This window comes from Psammomys obesus, unplaced genomic scaffold (genome assembly GCF_907164565.1).
Source record: "Psammomys obesus unplaced genomic scaffold, mPsaObe1.curated_primary_1811, whole genome shotgun sequence".
In the NCBI taxonomy this organism is placed as follows: domain Eukaryota; kingdom Metazoa; phylum Chordata; class Mammalia; order Rodentia; family Muridae; genus Psammomys; species Psammomys obesus.
Genome location: NW_026596117.1, coordinates 23484059 through 23506617, shown reverse-complemented (window position 1 = coordinate 23506617; position 22559 = coordinate 23484059). Strand labels below are relative to the sequence as shown.

General features: G+C 42.3%; 1 protein-coding gene across 2 annotated transcripts in view; it reads left to right on the top strand.

The window, feature by feature from the left end:
- Window positions 1–22559, top strand: part of Mpp7 (MAGUK p55 scaffold protein 7) — a 179149-nt gene that overhangs the window by 36672 nt on the left and 119918 nt on the right. For both annotated transcript variants that reach the window (XM_055629393.1, XM_055629392.1), the window contains exon 2: window positions 15959–16104. In XM_055629393.1, coding sequence (XP_055485368.1) covers window positions 16068–16104 — 37 coding nt within the window. In that variant the 5' untranslated portion in view covers window positions 15959–16067. The remainder of the gene's footprint in view (window positions 1–15958; window positions 16105–22559) is intronic.

Below are 22559 nucleotides of genomic sequence, written 5' to 3'. Positions count from 1 at the left end.
ATATTACAGAATGCCCCTCCTCCGCTGCACTGAAGTTCCTTTTCTGGCTCTCTGTCTCTGCCTTCTCTCTGTCGGTCTCTGTTTTTCTGTCTGTCTCTGGCTCTCTGTCTCTGTTTTTGTTTCTCTGCCTCTGTCTTTCTATCCCTGTCTCTCTGTCTCCTTTTTCTTGTGGTGTTGAGAATGGAACGCAGGCCCTAGCACAAGCCAGGCCAGCGTTTCACCACTGAGCTATATCCTCGGTCCTGGATTTTTGACATTAAATTTGTCACAGTGTTCTCATTTTTATGTCCTGTCATTACAGAGGGTGGCAGAGGAGAGTGTGTCTGCGAGTTGGCTCAGTGACTTGATGTAGTTCTGTGAAATGTGCTTTTGGATAAGCATTCCCAGAGCTTTTGGACAGTGAGCGGCATGCTACTCTCCAAAGCAGCTTAATTTTTGTTCTGTTTTCACCAGACTGGAGCTGTTAACTTTCTTCTTTTCTATTCACTTGATTCACCCTGGAAACTTAAAATACTCAGTTTAGAGCCATGGCATGTAAGTTAAGAATTTATAGTGTAGAATCAATAGGTTTCAGCAGTAATGTGAACAAAGTTCAAATATTAACATTAATAAATAAAACAGTGTTAAGGTATGTAGTTTAAGGCTTTTTTGGGTATGGCAGACTTGGACTATGGGATTCTTTAAGTTAGGTTTAAAACACAAAGGGCCAATATGAAAAGGATTCCTCCTCAGCTTCATGCTCAGCCTTTCCCTGAACTATAATGTTGGGGTTTGAATGTGTAAAGAACTTATTTCTGTCTATTCTCAGCTTTCAAAATCAGTAAAATATGATAAGAATCACGGATGTATACTTCTATAAAGGGCAGTAGCAAATTTTCCAGGCATGAGGCAAAATCACTGAGAAAAACAAGCTAATACAATCATTCATCAGGAATGGGCAATCTACATACACCATTTTATCACTTTTTGCTTTAGATAGTCTCAAAAACAGATTATAAACAGGTATCAGCATGACTGTTTTGTATTAATTCAGTTTACCCTTTAGAGCTGTTACTATTTGAAAATACAATTAATTTTGGTGTTAAGGCATAGTAGTTTTAAAGAAAGAGTTGGTTTTTGGAAATCTTTTTATTTATTTGTTTTTAAGACAAGAATCTCGCAGTGCTGTGGTGAGTGGCCTATCACTTACTGTGTAGGCCAGACAGGAATTAGAAGCATTCTGGGTAGAAAGGCTGTCTAATTCTTTTGTTTGATTTTGGTTTTTTTTGCTTTTGCATGGGCATATTTCCATGTATGTGGGCACATTTTCATGTGGGTGAATGGTCAGGTGTGTGCCCATGTGTGGAGCTCAGAGGTGATGTCTGGTGCTTCCCTTTATCTCTCTGCACTTTGTTTGTGAACACAGAGCTCTGGCCGAGGCCAGCAAGTACTATTTCCAGGTCGTTTAGCTACCTGCCTTGGCCAGGAGAGCTCTTGTGTCTCAACCTCCAGAGCTCTGGGGTTCCAGGTGCTCCTGTGCCTGCCAGGCTCTAATGTGAGTTCGGGGGATGCTTGTGAGCTTGTCCTCATGCCTGCAGGACAAGCAGCTTATCTCCTGAGCCATACCCCTGGCTCATAATCAGCTTATTTTTTAATTGCTTCTATTTGTGTGTATGTGTGTACATATAGGTATGGTGTGTGTATGTGTGTGTGTGTGTGTGTGTGTGTGTGCGCACATGCCATGATGTGCGTGTATAGGTCAGAGAACAATTGTGTCGACTTGGTTCTCTCTCTGTACTCTTAAGTGGGTTCCAGGGATCAAACTTAAGTTGCCAGGCTTCACTGTCAACCACCTTTACCTGTAAGCTGTCTCACAATGTCTCAGCAGCCCTAGACAGGTGTTTGTTTTGTTTTGTTTTTTAGCAGCTATCGTATATTGCCCAGGAAACTTACAAACCTGACCAATTTGTACTGTTTAGGTGTGGATTATTAAACATATATAAAATTGTGTTCATAAATATCCCTTTTAGCTTTAGGTTATAGTTTTGAAACTTTTGTTGAGTCATATAATGTTAATTAATTTAAAGAAATGACAGTATAAAATGGGCAAATAATTCATTATTTAAAAGTTACAGTGTTTGGGGCTGAGAGATGATGGCTCAGCGGTTAAGAGGGCTTGTTGCTCTTGTCCAGGGCCAGGGCTGAGTTCCCAGCACCCACACCGAACTCTAGTTCCAGGAGCGTAGCAGGGCTGCTGGCTGACTCCTGCCTCTGGAATCTCATGTCTCAGTGGCAGGCCTTCTCCGTCAGGCTTGAAAGCTCATCAGTTTCTCCCCTGGGATTTTTCCTCCCCATGACTACTTTGGTATTCGTTTCTCTGTGGAAGCTAGCAAGCGCTTTTTATGAAGGGCCATGAGGTAAACATACTAGTTTCACAGGCCATAATAACTGATCCTTGTTGAGTTTGTAAAATATGAAACATTTTAATATTTTGTAGTTTTTGTTTTCTTGACAACTTGGGTGTTTTGGTTTTGTAGTATAGTTGTGTGTTCTCACAGCACCCTAGCACTTTGCCAGATCTAAGCATGTCTAGGAATTTCCTCTCTGTGTCACAGTGGTTCACCACGAGGCAAATGCAGATGCTGCCATGCGCTCTTTGCACGCTGACTTTCGTTTTTTTCTCGGGTTCATGCGAAGTGGTGGCAGTACTCTTCCACCATGCCAAGCGCTGTCAGTGGGCCATGGCCCAGTCGGTAGTGCATCTGTGAGGCGAAACAGCCCACAGTCCTTTCACCGTAAGGGTTGGGGATATCGGACACAGCCAGTGTTTTGCCTTAATCTTGTTTTCAGCATGCTCAGGATTTAATCCTATTATAGGCCAAGGAGTGTCTGATGTGACGGAATCTAAGGTTCTTGGAATAGTAAAAAATAGAATTGAATTTTGTTTATGATTTACAGTGATGTCTTAGAGATTTCTATATTACTTTGTATCCTAACTCTCCCTTACTCCCAAATAACTGAAGTTACCTTTATTTGAGTATTTGAATAATAACTAATAAAAATGTTACTGGAAGACATGCTGCTTTTAGTCTTTTAGTATCTGCTAGGATACTGGGAGAAAGGGCAAGAATATACAGAATGGTTATCAGCACACTTGGCCTTTGAGTTTCTGGAAAGCACACATTATGTTGAGACAGCGGGCGCTGCGTCCCCAAACCTTATGTGTTTCCTGTGTGGCCATTCATAGCAGATGCTTTGCCAGGTCTGATGTACACATTCACTTTTCAACATCTTTGGTCTCCAGACATTTCTCTCGTCTTAAAAATTACTAACAGCTGGCAAGGGAGTCTGTAATGTAGCCCCCACTTCCCTCATTAGAGGACCCACATGGGGCCTACATCTGTGTAGGGGTCCTTAGTATGGTCCATGCCTGGTCCTTGGTTGGTGCTTCAATCTCAGCAAGCCTCTCTGGGCCCAGGTTAGCGGGCTCTGTTGGTCTTCTTGTGGAGCTCCTGTCACCTCCAGGTCCTTTGCCAGCTTTTTGATCACTTTCCCTGGCCACAGGGGAAGAGGACATGCTCAGTCCTGATGCAAGTTGATGAGCTGGAGTGGATGGGAAAGGGAGCTCCCCTTTTCTGAGCAATAGGGGAGGGAGGAAGGGAGAGGAAGAGATGGTGGAGAGGGGAGAAAGGATGGGGCTACAACCAGGATGTAAAGTGGATAAATAAATAAATAAATAAATAAATAAATAAATAAATACATTAAAGAAACTTGAAAAAATTATTAACAGTAGGGTTGTGATTTTTGTGGGTGATCTATCAATATTTAACATGAAAGTTAAAAATGAGGAGATTGAAAAAAAGTGTCTCAAATAACATAAAAATAACAACACTAACAGGCCTGAGGTGCACTGGGTGGCACAGCTCTAGCCAGGCCTTGATCATTAGTGCCATAGAGTCAGATGACACACACACGCACGCATACACAAACACACACACACACACACACACACACACACACACACGCACATGCATGCCAGAATCCTTTCACAGCTGCATTATCTTACTTGTTAATGCAACACTTAAGCTCACTCCCCCCCAATAGTAGCGAATGTATTTAATTCTTGGTTCAGTAGGACATTTTTTTCCTCTCATATCTATGTTTGCTTCCAATTGGTTGTCTTACTTAAGAGACACAGGGGCGTTGGACCTCCAGCTGCTGTGGATAGTCGTCTCTTTTACCATCACAGCTCAGCTGTGGCTGATTAGAATCACAGACTCATTAGCAAACTTACCCTGGACGTATAACTGGTGGTTCTATATTGTGCTTTGGGTGGGTCTTATTCATGTATGATTTTTCTAACGCATTACCAGAAAATTGGAAAATACTGCTTACTAGATACGCTTTTCTTCCAAGTGTTGACATAGTCCATCACATTTGCTGATGTCACCACTGACCTTCCCAAGAGGGTCTAGGAGCCTATAGCACAGGGAGGGGCCATGGGTATCAACTGAGGAGAGTTGTAAGTATCTATAAACATTTACTGTAAACTTCTTTTTTGTCATTAGCACATATTCTGTTAGCATTTATGATTTTTCTTAAAGTAGTAGACTTACCTATTCCCAGGTAATTCAGTTCCCAGCACTCACCTAGCAGTCCACAACCAGCTATAACTGTAATTTGAAGGGATCCAATCCTCTTCACGCAAACATTGACATTCACCTGAATTACCATAGTTTATTTTCCATTATCCATTTTAAGTAAGAATGCTTCTCTATGAAAGAGGTGATTGCCCCGGTTTTGAACTGAAACTCTTTGCACATGTGGTTCTGATGGTCTTGCTGTCTTTACAGCAACAATCTTTACACATGACTTTTCCTTTAACTTCTGTGTCCTGGGGTTCATCTAGGTAATCCCCATTAATAAAACTTTCTACAAGACTGGTAGCTTTTGAAGAGAAAATCCTGCCTTGATCATTCATACTGTCCACATACCTACAATGAGCTATAGGCACATGGATTCAATTTTTTAGTTTTGACTTTGTTATGAACGAAGCGGCACAGGAGAGAAGAGATGAAGTGGAGGCAGGTTGGGTGTGTCACAGACTGTTAAAAAGATGGACAGCCGAGTCAGAATTCCAGTGCCGTTCTGTATAGAAATAGACACAATGATTCTTAGGTTCACATGGAGACTTAAAAACCCCCAATAGCCAGAGCAATCCTGTCCAAAAACAGTATACTGGAGATATCACCGTAGCCAATTTCAGGATCTACTACAGAGTCATGATAAGATAATCAGCATGGTACTGGCTCCTAAGCAGGCACTGTCAACATGAAAACAGACAACCCAGTCAAAAATGGACCATGGATCTGAACAGAGATCTCTCTAAAAGAAGAAAAGCAAGTGACTAATAAACATTTTTTTACTTATTTCTAAAGATTTATTTTTGCTTTATGTGTATGAGTGTTTGCTGTAGACAATGCAGTTCTCCTTAATTGTAGTTATAGATGGCTGTAAGCTGCCACATGGGTGCTGGGAATTGAACTGGGTCTTTTGCAAGAGCAATATGGACTTATAACCACTGAGCCATTTCTCTAGCCTCTGTAATAAACATTTAAGAATACTTAGCACCATAGCATTGGGGAAATAGAAATTAAACTGCTTTGATTTCCATCTTGAGGTATCCCATTCAAAACAGCTATTATGAACTAGCCCAGTACCCACAGCTAGTGTCCAGGCCTACCGTGGCCTTCCACACCTTTTAGCAGCTGACTGCTAGGCTTCCCCAGGGTCCTACATTTTGGGTCCCAGCCTAGTTCCACTACCTTCTCCTCCACTGCAGCCAACATCTAGGCCTCCTCAAGGACCCTCCCGACCTGCATCCACCCACAGGGTCTCTTGTGCTGCCTCTGCTTCCCCACTCTATACCCTGACATCCTGAGTCCTCCTCCAGCATTGAACCTAGTGAGTGGTCCTGATCTCTTCAGCCATGCCTCTTCTGCAGTCTATCAGAGGTAGGCTGGGCCCTGCCATCAGTCCATCAGTCTAAACTGGCCTGCCCTGCCTTCACCTTGAGACGCTCTCATCTTGGGTCAGGATCCTCGAAACCTATCTGCCATACCAAAGGACACTGCCATGTCACTTCATATCCAAACTTTCCACTCAGACCTATCTGCCCCTACACTCCAGGCTTGGAACAGGAAGTACATCCTGTGTACCAGCCAGCTCCCTCTGCCCACCTGCCCTCTTTCCCCTCAGCCACTTCCAGCGTTTATACCCAACCTGCCTCTACTTCATCTTTTCTCTCCTGCACAGCTTCGTCCATAACAAAGTCAAAACTAAAAAAATTGAATCCAAGCCAGAATTTTCTCTTCAAAATCTACCAGTTTTGTAGAAAGTTTTATTAATGAGAATTACCTAGAAGAACCCCAGGACACAGATGTTAAAGGAAAAGTCATAAGCCTCCTTGGAGGAGTTTAAAGAAGACAACAAACACCTCAGTGAAATAAGGAGAAAGAGCTTAAGGAGAATAAATGCTTCAAGAAAACTCAAGCATAAGGCTGATAGAAATAATGGAGACAATCCAAGAGTTGAGAATAGAATTCAGTCAGGAGACAAATTTAAAAAATACAAAAAGGAGCATGCAGGAAATGTGAGACATCATGAAAAAACTCAAACCTTTGAGTTATTGGCATGGGTGAGAGAGAAGAATCCCAATACAATGACACAGACTGGATATTCAACAAGATCAAAGAAGAAAACGTCTCCAAGTTATGGAAAGACGTAAGTGTATAGATACAGGAAACACACAGAACACTAAATGGACAAAACCAGAAAAGAAAATCCTCATGGCGTATCATGGTTAAAACACCAAGTATCCACAGCAAAGAAGGTATTGAAGGTTGTAGGAGCAAACATAAAGGTCACATGTAAAGGAGAGCCCATCAAAATAACGGCTGATTTCTCTCTGGAAGCCGGAGAGCATGGAGCAGTGCATTCCACATCCTAAAGGAGCGCGCCAGCCAACCTAGAACAGCCATCCAGCCAAAGCATCTGCTAGGAGGGAAGGAGGAAGGAGCCTTTTCCATGACTTAGCCTAAAATTCTATAAACAACAAAACAAACCTAAGGAAGACACAGGAAGCACTATCTCAGGTTGAAGAGAGAAGGAGAATAGCAGAGAGGCTGTGGTCATAAATATAAAACAGTAATTATTACAACCACAGTGCCATCGAGAGTACAAATAATACCACTCCAAATCAGCAGCATAATGACCACAATTCACACATGGCTTTCAACAAAAATTTTAAGTATCAATGGCCTCAATTTTTCAGTCAAAAAACACCGACTGACTGAATGTATCAAGAAACAAAACTCATCTCTCTACTGCTTACAGGAAACACATCTTAGTTTTAAAGAGAGGACTGAAAGAGTGGACAGAAGAACTCCAATACAGGGGGACCAGGAGACTAGCAGCTGTTGGTATTCTCTTACACAGCAGACTAAGTCTGAAACAAATCAGAAGAGCTAAGGAGAGACACTTCATGCTAATCAAGGGAACAGTTAACCAGTACGTCATTACTAACTCGAGCAAATGACGTACCAAACTCAGGGGCACCCAGTTCCATAAACAGTCTATGGTTGGAATTAATGACACGGATTAATATCAGCCTATTAAGAGTAGATGATTTAAATACTCTGCTTTATTTTAGCAGACAGATCCTCTGGATAAAAAATAAACAGAGAAAATCAGAATTAATTGACATGATGCCCCAGATGGATTGAACAGATATCTACAGAAAATTTTATTCAAACGCCAAAGAAGAAATGTTCTTCCCAGCAGCACATAGAAGCTTTTCTAAAATAGACTGTATTCTGAGAGAAAAAAAAAATCTTCACAAATTGAAAAAAGATTGTAATCTATCCCTTATAATCTATCTGAACAAAATTCAATGAAAGTTAAAATTTACAGCAAAAGCCTTCTAGTAAATATGCAAATTCAAAATGAGATTTAAATAACTTATTACTAAACAGTGAACTGGTCAAAGAAGAAACCAAGAAAAAAATAAAACCTTTTCTTAAATTAATAAAAATGAAAACACAAAAAAACCTCTGGGACACATTGAAAACAGTCTTATGAAGGAAATTCATAGCTCTAAGTGCCTACATTAAAACAAAGCAAAACAAAACAAAAATAAAAACACAACACAAATAATTGATGCAACACAATAATTTGTAAAAACAGCAAGCCAATTCAAAACACACTCTATGGCAAGAAATAGAAATCAACAAAAAAGAAAACAATATAAAGAATCAACAATCTAAGAGCTGGTTATTTGAGAAGATAAGCAAAATTGACAGATTCTTGGCCCAACTAGAACGAAAGAGAGGACCCACATGAGCAGAGTTAGAAATAAACAGGAAAGTGTTACAACAGACATTAAAGACATTCAGAATAAGGGAGTGTTTTTAAAACCTGTACTCCATGAAGCTGGAAAGTCTAAACGAAGTGGATAATTATATAGAGACAGTGAAATTAAACCAAACAAGTCATCAAGCTAAACAGATCTGTGACAATTGAGGAGACTGAGGTGGCAATGAAAAGCTGCCCAGCTTAAAAAAGTGTCCAGAACCAGATAGGTTCACAGCAGAATTCTACCACTTATTCAGAGAAGAGCTACAGTGAGGTCTTCTTAACCTGTTCAACAACAACAACAACAACAACAACAAAGGAAAAAAGACAAAAAGGCAGGAGCTCTCACTAACTCCTAAGAGGCCAGTGTCACTCCAACACCCAAACTGGGTAAAGACACAACAGAAAAGGAAACTACAGGCCAGTGTCTTTAATGAACATGGACTCAAAAGTTTTCGATAAGAAACTTACAAACAGAATACAGACGTGCATCCAAAAAAATTATAGCTATGACCCAACTTGGCTCCATCCCTGTAATGCAGAGGGAAGCCAATAAATGTAATAAACTATAGAAATGGACTGACAGATGAAATTCACAGTATCATCTCAGTAGATGCAGAGAAAGCCTTTGTCAAAATCATAACTTCATGATAAAAGTCCTAGAGAATACAGGGCTGGAGGGAACATACGTCAGCAAAATAAAATCTGTGTGCAAGAAAGCCACAGCCAGCATTATCGTAATTGGAGAAAAGTGTGAAGCAATACAACCGAATTAAGAGTGAGACAGGGGTGTCCACCCTCTCCACTCCTTTTCAATGCTTTCTCTAAGTGTTAACTGGAACGGTAAAGCAAGAGAAGGAAATTAAAGGGCTACAAATAGGGAAAGAAGTCAGACTATGGCCGCTTGCAGTTGGTGTGGTACTAGACCTTAGAGATCCAAAACTTCTGCCAGAAAACTACTAGAAATGATAAACAAATTCAGCAACATGGCAGGATACAGAATCAACTTGCACAAATAAATAGCCTTTAAAAAAATGTACAACAAACATATAGGAACGGAGGTCATAGGCAACAGTGCCATTCAAAATAGCCTCAAAGAAAGTACCTAGGAATAAACCTAACCAAGGAAGTAAAAGACTTCAAAGAAAACTTGAAGCCCCTGAAGAAAGAGAGACACTAGAAAATGGAAAGGCGGCCCATGCTCCTGGTAGGATTAACACTGTGAAAATGACCATCTGTCATTTTCACATAACACTGTAAAAAGCCATGTACAGATTCAGTACAATCCCACTCAAAAATTTCATCTCATTCTTTGCAGAAATAGAAAAAAAAAAACTATTCTAAAATTTGTATGGGACCACACATTAACCCAGAAATCCAAAACAACCCTAAGCATAATGAACAATACTGGAAGGATTACAATTCCAGGTCTTAAAACATATTACAGAGACATACTAATAAAAACAGTATGGTACGGGCACAAAAACAGATGTGTAGACCAATAGAACAGAATCAAAGACCTAAACATTTGTACAAGTAACTTCAGCAGCTTAATATTTGACAAATTATATAAAAAAAAAGTACGCTGGTAAAAAGAAAGCATCTTAAGAAATGGTGCTGGGAAAACTGGATGTCCACATGCAGAAAAATAAAATTAGACCCATATCTATCACATTGCACAAAAAACTAACCCTGAATGGATAAAAGGTTAAATACTGAAACCTGAAGCGCTATAAGTGCTAGAAGAAAACACAGTGCTCTACGTGATCCTGAAGACAAAAGGACTTCCTGAGTGAGACTCCATTTGCCCAACGCCAGTCATTGACAAGTGGGATTTCATGAAGCTAAAAACCTTAGCACAGCAAAGGAGACACTGAACTGTGAGAAAAGGAAGCCTACAGAATGGGCGAGGATCTTTGCCAGCTATGTTTCTGAGAGAGGCTTAATATCCAGAATATTCAAACAACTCCAAAAATATAGTTAAAAAAAAAATGGAGACCCAACAACCAAAAAACAAACGGCCCATTTGAAAACTGGGTTTGACACCTGAACAGAGAGTTCTCAGGAAAAGAAAGAAGGAAGGAAGGAGGAGGAGGAGGTGATTACTAAGAAATATCTCAAAACAAAACAAAACAAAAATAACCAAAAATGTTCATCCTCACCCCACAGGGCTCAAAGTCATACTCCACAGATACCTGCTCATCCACATTCATTGCCAAGGTGTTTACAACAGGTAAGAAGTGGAGCCTAAAGCCCCACAGCTGAAAGATAGATATTGCAAATGCAGTGCACGCGTATTGTGGAACACTGTTCAGTGCTAAAGCAAAGCACTGAACTCTGCAGGTAAATGAATGAAACTAGGAAAGGTCATTCTGAGTGAGGTGACCCAGAAGCAGAGTAGCAAATATCTCATGTTCTCTTTTGTCAGAGGCTTCTAGCTCCAAAACTTTATGTGTGAGTACATAGCAGGTAGTATCCACAGATGCCAGGAAAGTCAGATGGAACCATTGTCAGGAATGGGGCCTTGGGAACAATAGACGGAATAGCAGGAGGTGAGTGATGTTCTGGGGAAATGAGGAAAGGGGGGATTCTTAGGTAAATGTAGAAGAAGGTGGAAAGAGGATAAAGGGAAATGGCAGGAAACAAGTGATCTAATAGGGGAAATGGGGGAAGGGAAGAGCTTTTTTTGGGAGGAAGAGGAGTTAAATGTACCAGAAGGAGGTAGGTCGCTAAAATAGCAATGTGGGTGGCTGAAAAAGCCACAAAGAATCCTGTTATAACCTGTTTCCAAAAAAACTCCTACAGTGCATGTAACTTAGTATTTAAATATACATTTAGTTGTAATTCATTTTTCTCACCTGAGCTGACAGCGCTCTCTCCAATAGCCAATGGCCATACGACAAAAACCCCAACACAGGATATGAGAAGCACTCTTTTGAGTTGTTGGCCAGGGCCGTCTAAGGGACTTTCAAACGCACAGTCCATTGCTGTGGTGCTTGGCTGTCCCCAGAAGTGGAAGTTACTTTTCGATTGTTGAAGACCCTATGCACTTCAGAAACAGGGCCCGGAGACCCCTGAGCTGGGACCGACCTAAGTGTCCCTTCCTGAGGACCAGCGTTCGTGGCCTCGCCTCATGCCGGGGTGCCAGCCCTCTTACTGGATGTTGAAAGTGGAAAGGAGGAATGCTGTTTCAGCATTTTTCTAAACATAGTTTACCCCTCCCCCTCCACAGCCAGGTCTCTGAGCTTGCAGGGGTCCATTGACATTGTTGGAGGACTGTTCGCATACAGCATACATGCTGTCTTTGGTGCTGGAGGGCCTCAAGCACTCAAGGCATGGGCCCAACCAGTGAGCAGTATGCCAAGCCTGGACTCCGTGTCATGTGACTAGATTTGTGGCACAGAGCTCTGTCTGGCCTCTGTCATAGTCTTACGACACTTACCGTATATCGGTGTGCTTATGTTAACTAGTGTAACTAACAAACTACCCTTTAGAGATTGGTGAGCTAGCTTTACATTGCAGGCGTTACTCTTATTCTGACTATTTTGTTGCTGTGTTAGAGTCAGAGCTGGAAGCATAACTGTTAAATCATTGATCATGTCCACTGTCTCCCGGAATAACAGGCCATTGAAAATTGTTCCGTGGTTTGTAAAAGGCTGCCATGTCCTGGAAAGCTTTCCCAAGTCAAGTTTGATTTGTTATTTTCTTCACTGCATTATTTTCCTCACTTCACATTAAGCAGTAACTTTGAAGGGAACTATGTTGCTGGATGAATTAAGTCAAATTTTGTTCTGTGAGAAATCAAAAAGCCACTTGGGCTGGGGAGATGGTTCAGCACGTAAATGGGCTTGCTGTGTGAGCCTGGAGCTGAGGGAGAGCCCTGGAACTCACTGTGAAAGGGGAGATTGAATCCCCAGAGTTGTCCTGCGACTACCACGTGTCTGCCATAGCATCCCTGTGTCTTGCTCGCATAACACACACACAACACACACACAGATACATCTTTGTCATCAATTATCCTCCCCCCCCCCATCCTCATCCTCCCACAAGCTCTTGCACTTCCGTGAGCGACCACTAGATGTCAGGAGTGCTACAGAGGCAGAGAATGTAGCCAGGGTAAAATTGAACATTGTGAGCACGTAGACCTTCATGTAGTTCACTGTTTCCACGTGATCACTGCCAGGAAAACCTGATACAGTGTGATATATAGGAGCAAGGTACAACTGGAATAGTGAAATTTCAAAAATAAGCCTTTTTAAAGGAGAGCTGTAATGGTCCTGTTGGGTATTATAAATGCCTCAGGTGCATTTGATACTGCTGTTATGTTCCTGGCATTCAGGCCTTTCTCTTTTTTATGGAAAGATGGATTGAACTTCAATTTAAGAATATCCAGTAATCCCTCTCAGGACACACTGTAACAGCTGGTATTTTTGTGTTGTAGTAAATGGATTCCATACAACAGTCAGTAATAATTACGGCTGTGTTCTGACAAATTCCAAAGCATTTTCAATCAATTTAGCCAAAGAAAATAACATTATTACACAAAAATTTAGCCTGATTTGAAAGTTAAGTCCAGCAACACTATTCATTCCATAAAGTGCTGAGCATTTTTTCTCATTAGGATTATATCAAAACTTTTTAAAAATTCATATGCTTGCACTATTCTAGGAAGATAATTATGTTGTATAATATATACTTAGAAAATTATTAGTCGGTGATAAATGCCCAGGATTGGACAAATTTAACCTTTTCTGTTCGAGGCCTTTCTGTTTGAGGCAAGGCTTCGATGTCCCTTTTGTGTGCTAACCCTGGCTTAAAAGTTGTTTTGAACCCCTCACTCAGAGATCCACATAAATACTGAGCTGCCATGGGCCACATCTGAGCAGGGGGTCTAGGTCCTCTCCATGCATGGTCCTCCATTGGTGCATCAGTCTCTGCAGGGCCCCCTGGGCTCAGATCTCTTAGTTTTGTTAGTCTCCTTGTGGGACTCCTGTCCCCTCCATGTTCCTATAATCCCACCCCTCTCTTCCTCCATAAGACTCCTTGTGCTCTCCCCAAAGTTTATCCCTGAGTCTCAGCATCTAATCATGAACTTAGTTGACTGCTTTCTCTGATCACTCCCCGCTGGTGATGTGGCTTTGCCAGGCCACGGAGGAAGAGGAGCCAGGCAGTCCTCTTAACTAACTGTGGGCAGATAGCAGTGGTAGAGAACTCCCCTTTTCAGTGGAGTAGGGGAAGGAGATAAGGGGAAGAGGGAGGGAGGGCAGGACTGGGGGAGTTGAGGAGGGGGCTTCGTCAGGATATATAATGAATAAATTTTGAAGCAAAACATTTTTTTAAAAAGATGAAAAAGTTGGGTTGAGGTGGGATATCAGGTTTTTGTCAGTATTCCTGGAATAAGAATGTGCCACATTCTATCCGTTTTTTTTTTGATAAAAGTATAAATTGGGTCATGTGACATATGTAGTTCATAAATGTGAAACACTGAGTTCTGTAGGCAGTGAAAAGGGGGGTTGGGTTGCATGCATGCATGTGTGGTATAGAATGCATGTATTTCTGTGTCTGTGGTGACTGTGCTGCACAAATTCTGACTTCTGGTACTCTAAAGAACTAAGTTATATGTACGCAGACACATGAAAAGCACCGTATCTGCTTACACCATAAAGAGGTATTACACCAATGGCAGAAATGTGTCCATCCACTTCATACATTTTAAATGGTTTTCTCTTCTTTCTGCCTGCCTGCCTCCCTGCCTGCCCTCCCTCCCTCCTTCTTTTCCTTTCTTTGCTTCTCTTTTACTTTTTTCTTTTCTTCTCCTTTCTTCTCTTTTCTTTTCTCTTCTTTCTTCCCTGTTAGTAAAAGAAAAGTCTACTAACATGTGTTCTGTAGATTATCAGGGGTCTACCTGGAGTTCTCTTTGTGTTTGAGTTTCTTCATATGCCCCCTTACTTTATATAAGGAATATTTTCATGCAGTTAAATCTTAATCCTGATTAGAGTAATTTATGAGACCAAAGCAAAATTTCCTTTTAAGACTTTTTGGAGAAAAAGCAACGCCTGTGCTGGGCATGAGTGAGGCCTGGCTTGCCCTCTCCTTTCATTTTTAACTTTAAGCTCAGTGAGTTGAGTTTTTCCTGGGAATTTGAGTAACCGCCGTCCTATTTTTAATTAGCACTTCTTTCTGTATGGCTTTGTATTATGCGCGGTCTGTGTTTGCCTTTGTTATAATGTGAAGCAGATGGTTAGACATCACAGCAGACAGTCAAGTCCAAGAAAGTCTATTTGATGGTGGATTTTTTAAATATCAGCTTTCACTTTGACAATTAAAACGCTAATTTAGAAGGCTTTACTGGAATTTTACAGTTGTATTTTTCTCAAGTAAAAGCTGGCAAGCTTGTTTGTCGTTATTCTGTAATATGAATCAGCAGCTTAGAGGCTTTAGGAATCGAAGTCAATTGTTTTCCAGTGTTTATAGTGTCTGTTTTTCTTGTTGTCTTTAATATATGTTAAAATATGCTTTTAAATGTCTGAATTTGCTCTGTGGAGATAGAGTGTAAATTCTGGGGGAAATACACTAAAATGTATAGTTATGATTTCAACAAAAATGTAAATGATCTGTATTTTCCGTTGTTAGTCTGCAGTGATCCAAATTTAAAACACATGGCAGATCTCTTATAGGTGCTAGGCTGGGTGGATTGTAATCTCGCTGTTTTCTTTTATGTTTTAATTTTATGATTGTATTGCCGGAGTTAAAGAAACAAACTACCACGTAGCTGGCTTTCATTGTTTGTTTACTTCGTGCAAGGCATTGTTGCATGTCTTGACATATTTAATTATCACACAGTTGTAAGTTATTCTCCTCATTTGCATACAAGGAAATTAAGGCTTAGTAAGATTAAATGAGTTACCCACGGTCGGTCACAGAGCCAGCAGGATCAGAGGTTTATGCTTTGTGTCCTTTCCTGCTTATTTCCGGGTAAACTCGGGCTGGTCATCGAAAACCATGTATTTTCCAGGATACAGCCAAGCTTAACTTCTTACTAAAAGAAGGTTTAGCTTGTATTGCTGACCCTTCTGTGGGTCAGTGCCTGCTTCTAGCTGAGGCATTCTGTGTAGGATATGCTGAGCCTGCAGCAGAGGGCCGTGCAGCTGTGGTTCAGAGTGAACTCTGTGGAAGCACAGAGTCGTCCTCTGCTGGTGACTGATAGTCTTGTTACACATCTGGAAATGCAGCTACAATCAGGATAAGATGGTGAGGAACTGGCTCCCCAGAATCTTCTGAAAGGCCGTGACACCCCAGATCCGCAGGCCCTAGGGCAAAGGTCACGGTCTTTCAGAAGCCTTGACACTCGCAGGGCAGCATGTCTTCCTCATAGGAATGACATCGAAGTCAGAAACTCTCCTGGTAATATCAGCCTGTCTTAGCAGGAAGAATTGCGTGGGCAAATTATGGTCTGTCTGGTGTAGAGCCGAATACCAAATTTGAATTAGCTGTAGGGTGTTTGATTTAGTGATACTTGGTTTTTTTTATATATACACGGATGTTTAACTGTTTTTTTTCCTCCTAGGGAGGGCTTGCAGGACAGCCCTTGGGTGAAGCTGGGCGACAGTTGATTGACCGCCGTGAAGCTTTCTGAGACAAGAGTGGAGGGTGACCATCCCCGCCCGGCCTGCACCATGCCAGCGCTGTCCGCCGGATCTGCTGGCGACATGGGTATGTGAACCCCAGGGGACAGTTTCCCCTCCAGCATTGAGGGTGCAAATAACCGACGTTTGTTTGTTTGTGTCCGACACGAGGGGCATAAAGAAATCCCAATAAGTTCTGAACTAGGCAGAGGGGACTGGGTTTTCAGGCTGCTTCCTTCTCCAGGGGGTGGTGGTGACACACGTCCATTCGCTTGTCTCACTTTTTGGAACAACACTGTGCATTTAACTGTATAATGGAGAGTGTGAGGACGCCCAGTGTTCTGACAAATACGGCAGCACCCATCCACACCGTCCTCACTCAGCTTCAATAGCAGAAGGAGCATTTTGGCCACATTTGCTTTGGACCTCTTGCGTTCTATTTTATTTATCTGTTCTTATTCCTTTTACCTGTCACTAGGGATAGATACACCTGGAAGTCCCTACACACCCTCATGAAGCTGTACTAAAACTGAACAGTGCGCTGTTGCTGTAGCTCAGAGGGTAGAGGCACTGGCTGCCAAGCCCGACCTCCTGAGTTCAATCCCCGGGAGCACACGGGGGAGGGAGATCCGCTTCTGAAAGTGGCCTTCTGACCAGCACACTCACTCCCAACCACGTGACACACCCACTTGACCTCGCTCACTCACTCACAATAAATAAATGTTAACAGCAACATCCAAACACTGAACAAACTCACTAACTGCAATATTTAGAGGCCCATAGAATAAATAAGTATTTCTTGAAACAAAACACACGTCATGTATACAAAATCTCCCTGACCTATTTTTCTACCTGGTTTCCTTGCAGTCAGCACCCTTTAAATATGGCTTCCTGGATCCCTTTTAGAACTGTTTAGAGTAAGGGGGAGGGACTAGGGCCGAGATGCAGTAGAACGGGTGTTTCACATGCTTGGAGCACTGGATTTAATCCTCAGCACAAGAGAGTTAAGAAAAGCGAGCCGAGTGGGAAGTAGGCTGTTTTGATCTGTTTGAGACAGGGTTTTGTTCTGTGTATCATACATACTCAGCTCACAGTATTTCCAGCTCAGCCTCACAAGTGCCAGGAGTATTTATTCCAAGTGCCACCATGCTCAGGCCGTGCCATGAAGTTTTAAGACTCCTCAAAAGAAGTGACAGCACAGTGTCATGGAAGAGAACGCCCTGCGTGGTCTGATGGCTGTGGTGGCCCTGAGCTGAGGGCTGCACACTCTTCCCAGCCGAGGCGTCTGACCGCAGTGCAGCCATTCCTGCCCCTGGCACCACATCCTGGTGCAGTCCTTGTTTCCAGTTTAAGCGTGCTCAGTGCAGTCTGCCTTGTCCTCATCCCTGTCCAGCAGCACTGATTCCCTCTCCTGGATACTTGGTGTGTGGATTATTTTTTTGTCGTGAGGCACTTTTATTTTTGTTAAATTCTGTTAAACTTTAGTCCCGCCCCTCCCCACCCCCTAGATGTTAATTTGGAAGTCAACTCGTTTGGATTTTTTTTTTCTTTTTCGTTTTTTGTAGATCCATGTTTTGTTGTATTATGTAAAGCGAATAACTGAGCTTTTTGTAGTGACATGGTAATTCTAGATAAAATTTCTCCAGCCATATATGTTTGGGGTTGTGTAGTACAGTTTATACTTCACTATTCACCGAAATTGTGTGAGCTTAGTTGATAGCCAAGTATGGCTAATGACATGTAGCTCAAAGGCTGATGAAAGTCAGCGTTTACAGTTGAAAGCTGTTGCTCAAGAAAGTCTCACGCATAGTATGTAATCTACAAAGAGCCTTTCCACACAGCCATATCAGTTACAGCAGAAAGGAGCTGGCTTGTGACACCTGCTTCCTGGTGTTTTCTAACCTGTGTGCCAGAAGGTTTGAGTCAGGCGTGGAAGACAATATGCCTGTTCCAGGTCAGTGCATCATGGAAGCTGCAGTATGCAGGTTGCATCGGGATGTTTAGAGTCTGGGCATAGACCTCCTATAAAGGTGCAGCGGATGCACTTTCTACTAGCGTTAAGTTGTCTAGCAACACTGTTGCTGCTATCTTGCCATTGGGTCTCGGAGAGAATAAAGTTACAATGACTCTGATGGTCACAGAAGAAAGGTGCCTGACTTGAGTGTGCTCGATTATTGTAGCCATTTGAGAAAATGCTGTGTGTATACATGGTATCTGAGTGTGTGTGTGTGTATGTGTGTGTGTGTGTGTGTGTGTGCGCGCGCGCGCCCTTAGGCACAGGTGGAGGCCAGAGAAAGATGTGGGTATCCTATCCTGTCACTCTGTGCCCTTTGAATACAGGGCCTCTCACCAAACACTAGGCTAGGCTGTTGGACAGCCAGCAAGCAAAGCTTTTGTATCCTTCTGTCTCCCCACTCACATGCTGATATTCTCCTCTCTGTGTGCATTTGTGAGACACACACACACACACACACACACGCACGCACACACGTCACAATTACACCATGTCTAGCTTTTTATGTAGGTGCTCTGGATCTTCATGTTTACATGGAAAATGCTTTTACCTTCTGATCCCTTTCCCTAGGCCTGGTAAAACTCTGAGTGTTGATACCTCTTCCTCTTTCTGCTTATTTCACTAAGTTAAAAAAAAAGAAGTGACTTTTGTAATCCAACATGAAAACATTCCCATCTCCTCAGTCTCACTTTCTTTCTCGGCTTGATAAGAGTTGTGTATTCTTTAAGAGTTGTGTGTGCGCTCAACATTTAACATGGCTCAGATGTAGCTCATCTGTAGAGTACATGATTAGCATGTGTGAAGGTAAGGCGCATACACACATGCAAAAAAAAAAAAAAAAAAAAAAAAAAACCAAACATGTGTGTTTGACTCTTCTTTAAAGAAACCACAGATTTCGTTATATGCTGCAGATCACGCATCTCCTTTTTTTTTTTTTTTTCCTTCCTTCCTGGAGCTCATGGAACTGAACCTAGACCCCTGTGCACGCTGGGCAGATGCCCGACCTCTGAGCTATGTCCCCAGCTCTGTTCTGCAGTTGTGTGTAGCCAGTGCGATCTCTTGGAGAGCTCTGCACTTGGCTTGTTGGAACTCATAGTGTGTGGCATGCGCGTGTATACAAATGTCTGCCAGGCACACCACCTCCACCATCTCTGGCTGTGTCACATGACTTCACAGCGTCACGAGTGTCACAGTGCTGTAAAGGGAACTGTAATGTTTTGCATGTCTGAGCAGGGAAGATGCGTGCATTTAATGATGATGTCAAGTTGGCCTCCACACTTGCTAGGCCACATGGGGAGAGCATTGATGAGCCCAGTTGCCATGCTCAGTCCCTTCAGTCTTTGTACTTACTGTCGCCTGACAGGAAAATGTGGTGTGTTAAGTGGTAAAGGCGGGTTGTCCCCTCTGTGGAGCACATTTCCATGCTTTAATGTGCTTTCCTGTGTGAGATGTGCCTGTTCAAGCCTGTTCTCTACCATTGGGTTGCTTTGCTGTATTCTAATTTATTTATGGAATTTCTGTACATTTTACATATTAATTCTTTGGGACGTTTCTTACAGTTTGCCACTTTTTTTTTTTTTTAATAGAGTTGAGAATCATGTAATCACATCTTGGTTATTACTTTTCCTTCTTTAGCTTAAGTACATTTCCCTTGCCCAAGAGCATATATATTCCCCAAGATTTCTTTAAATAAATTTAAAGATTTGTTTTTATACCTGGAACTTTAATCTGACTGCAGATTGAGTCTGGGGTGAAGCAGAGGTCTAACCTTCTCTCACACAGATTGTCAGTCATCTTAGGGTTGGTGACCCCGCAGTCCATTCTTTGTGCTGAGCTGTACTTTTGCTTCTGTCATGTCTAGGTACCACGTGTATTCTTGGTTTTCTTTCTGGATTATAATGACTTGTTGACTTCATCTTAAAATTTTTACCATTCCAATTTTTATAGTAAGTTTAGAATCACAAAGCTAGTGTACCTCCCACCCAGCTTCTTCCGTTGTTAACCTGCGTTCATGTGGAAAACTCCTTTTGGCTGGTGAACTGAGGCAGCCCCACAGACTCTAACTACAACCCACACCCATTTCTGTCCTTCTTCCCTCGTGTCCCGCTCCTGTGGTCCCAGGCTGTCCTTCGGGACCTGTGCTGCACACACACAGGCTGAAGCTGCTCACAGCTTGATGCTTCCTCAGGCTTGTCTTGACTGACAGACATCCTTGCTGATAGTTGTCAGGTATACTGTAAGGTTCTCTGTGTTTGAATTTGTCTGTTGTTTTTTTTCATGAAGTGAATGGACACATGGTTTGGGGAATTAGTAAAAAAGGCAAACACTATTGTCTTGAAATCATAGGAAGTGTGCTTACTGACTGCCAGCATGACCAAGACTGCTGGTACTCACATTCACCTAGCTCTCAGGTGCTCCATCTTCTCCTTTTCCTCTTTCATATGTGTAAGCATATATTAGGTATATATTATGCATAATGTATATAATGTAGACATATTATATAATAATATATAATAAAAATAAAGATATTATATGAAATATATAATATAATATTTCTATATTATTTCCTTGGGCATCTATGTGAAGATCATAGATGAGAGGTGCATTCTGCTCTCCCCCTTTAGGGTGAAATGTCTGCAGAAGTTTCTTGGATTCTAGTCTTTCTCTCCCATTTATTCACTTGATTGTTGTTGGTGTTGCTTTGTGGCTGTTTGACTTGTGGTTGGGGTTATAACCCAGCAATGTTTTATGTCGTTGGCCCGTTAGTTCAGCTTTGGCTGTTGGACGTTACTTCAGTTGGTCCCTTTGATGTGGGAGCCTTAGATGGCGGGTTCCTCCACCAGTGTGGGCTTAGATGGCGGGTTCTTCCACCAGTGTGGGCTTAGATGGCGGGTTCCTCCACCAGTGTGGGCTTAGATGGCGGGTCCCTCCACCAGTGTGGGCTTATATCGTGCGTTTCTCCGTCGATGTGGGCTCACTTACTTTCTAGCACTTCCTGACCTCTGGCTGCCAAGCGGCACCAGCTCATCTTGAGTGTGTCCTGCTCTGTTCATCAAGTAGCCATTTCTTTAAGGAGCCTCGTTTCTTCTGCGAAGAGGATAGGATTAGAAATGGAGAGTCGGCAGTGGTTTTGCTTACTGCCCCGGAGTATGACTTTAGACCCCCTCAGCTACAAAGTAGGGGCATGAATGTCTGAATATCCACGAGGCCACCAAATACTTCTGTGTAGGTCAGTTGTGGCTGTAATGTAAACATTACAATGTAAACATTCCCTGATGCTTTCTCCTCTAACCTGCTGGTAGGTGGGCAGGTTTAGAAGCTTCTCTGTGCATATCTGTAAATTCCTTCCTCAGGAACGAGATCCCACCAGTCACGTGCTACCCAGTCCGTCCAGAGTTAGATGCTGAGCATGGGATCTGCCTCTCTTCGGCTCGCACTCATCTTACTCGTTTCATTTGTATAGCAGAGCATGCTTTAAAAAATCCTACAGAAGCATGCCTTTGCTGAAGGTTGGTTTCCATTGTATAATTTCATCAAATATTATTTACGTAAACATAATGTAAAGCATATTTGTACAGAAATGAATGTAAAACTTTTATAAGTACAGTTTGAAAGGTGCTTGTGGCACCAGCATCCGTGTGACAGCCACCTGTGGTAGGACAGCGGACACCCTGCAGACGCCTGCTTCGTGTAGGCTACGACTCTTCTAGAAACGCCCTCGCACGCAGCCGCTGCCACAGCACACCCGCGCCTACTGGGTCACCTGCCTAAGGAGTTAACTCTTGACTTTCCAAATGGAATCGAACCATATTTGTTTCTATAGGCTGAAAGTTGAGTGTTATGTTGAGAAAAAAAAAATAAATTGTAAATATTAAAAAGTAGATATAAGTAATAAGCATTTTAAAATACAGGGGTATTTAAGGGGCGGGAAGTATAATTTTAATAATTATCAGACACCCTTTTGTACCGTTTTCTCTTCTGTAATTTATTTGGGCTCTTGTGTATGTGTGCTGTGTGTGTGTTTGTGTGTGCACGCGCACGTTAGTGCATGTAGCGGTCAGATGACAGTCTCAGGTGTCAGTCCTCACCAGTTACCTTGTTTGAGGCAGGGTCTCCTGTTGAGCACAGCTCTGGCAGCACCCCTGTCTGTCTGTCTGTCTGTCTGTTTCCTGGTGAGGACACCAGGCATTGCTGCAGGGCTTGTGTTGCTCGTTACCTGGGTTGTGGGGATTAAACTGACATCGTCAGATTTCGCACTGAGCGCTTTTTCTCTGAGCTGTCTGCTGAGCCTGAGCTGTCTACTTTCCGATCTCCCCTTTACATAGTTTTTTTAAAAATTTTTTTTTCCTGTCTGTATATGTGTACATGGCTCTGTGTGTGTGTGTGTGTCTGTGTGTGTGTACATGGCTGTGTGTGTTTATGTGGTGTGTATGTGTACATGGCTGTGTGTGTGATGTGTGTATGTGTACGTGGCTCTGTGTGTGTATGTGTGTGTGTGTATGTGTATGTGGCTCTGTGTGTGTATGTGT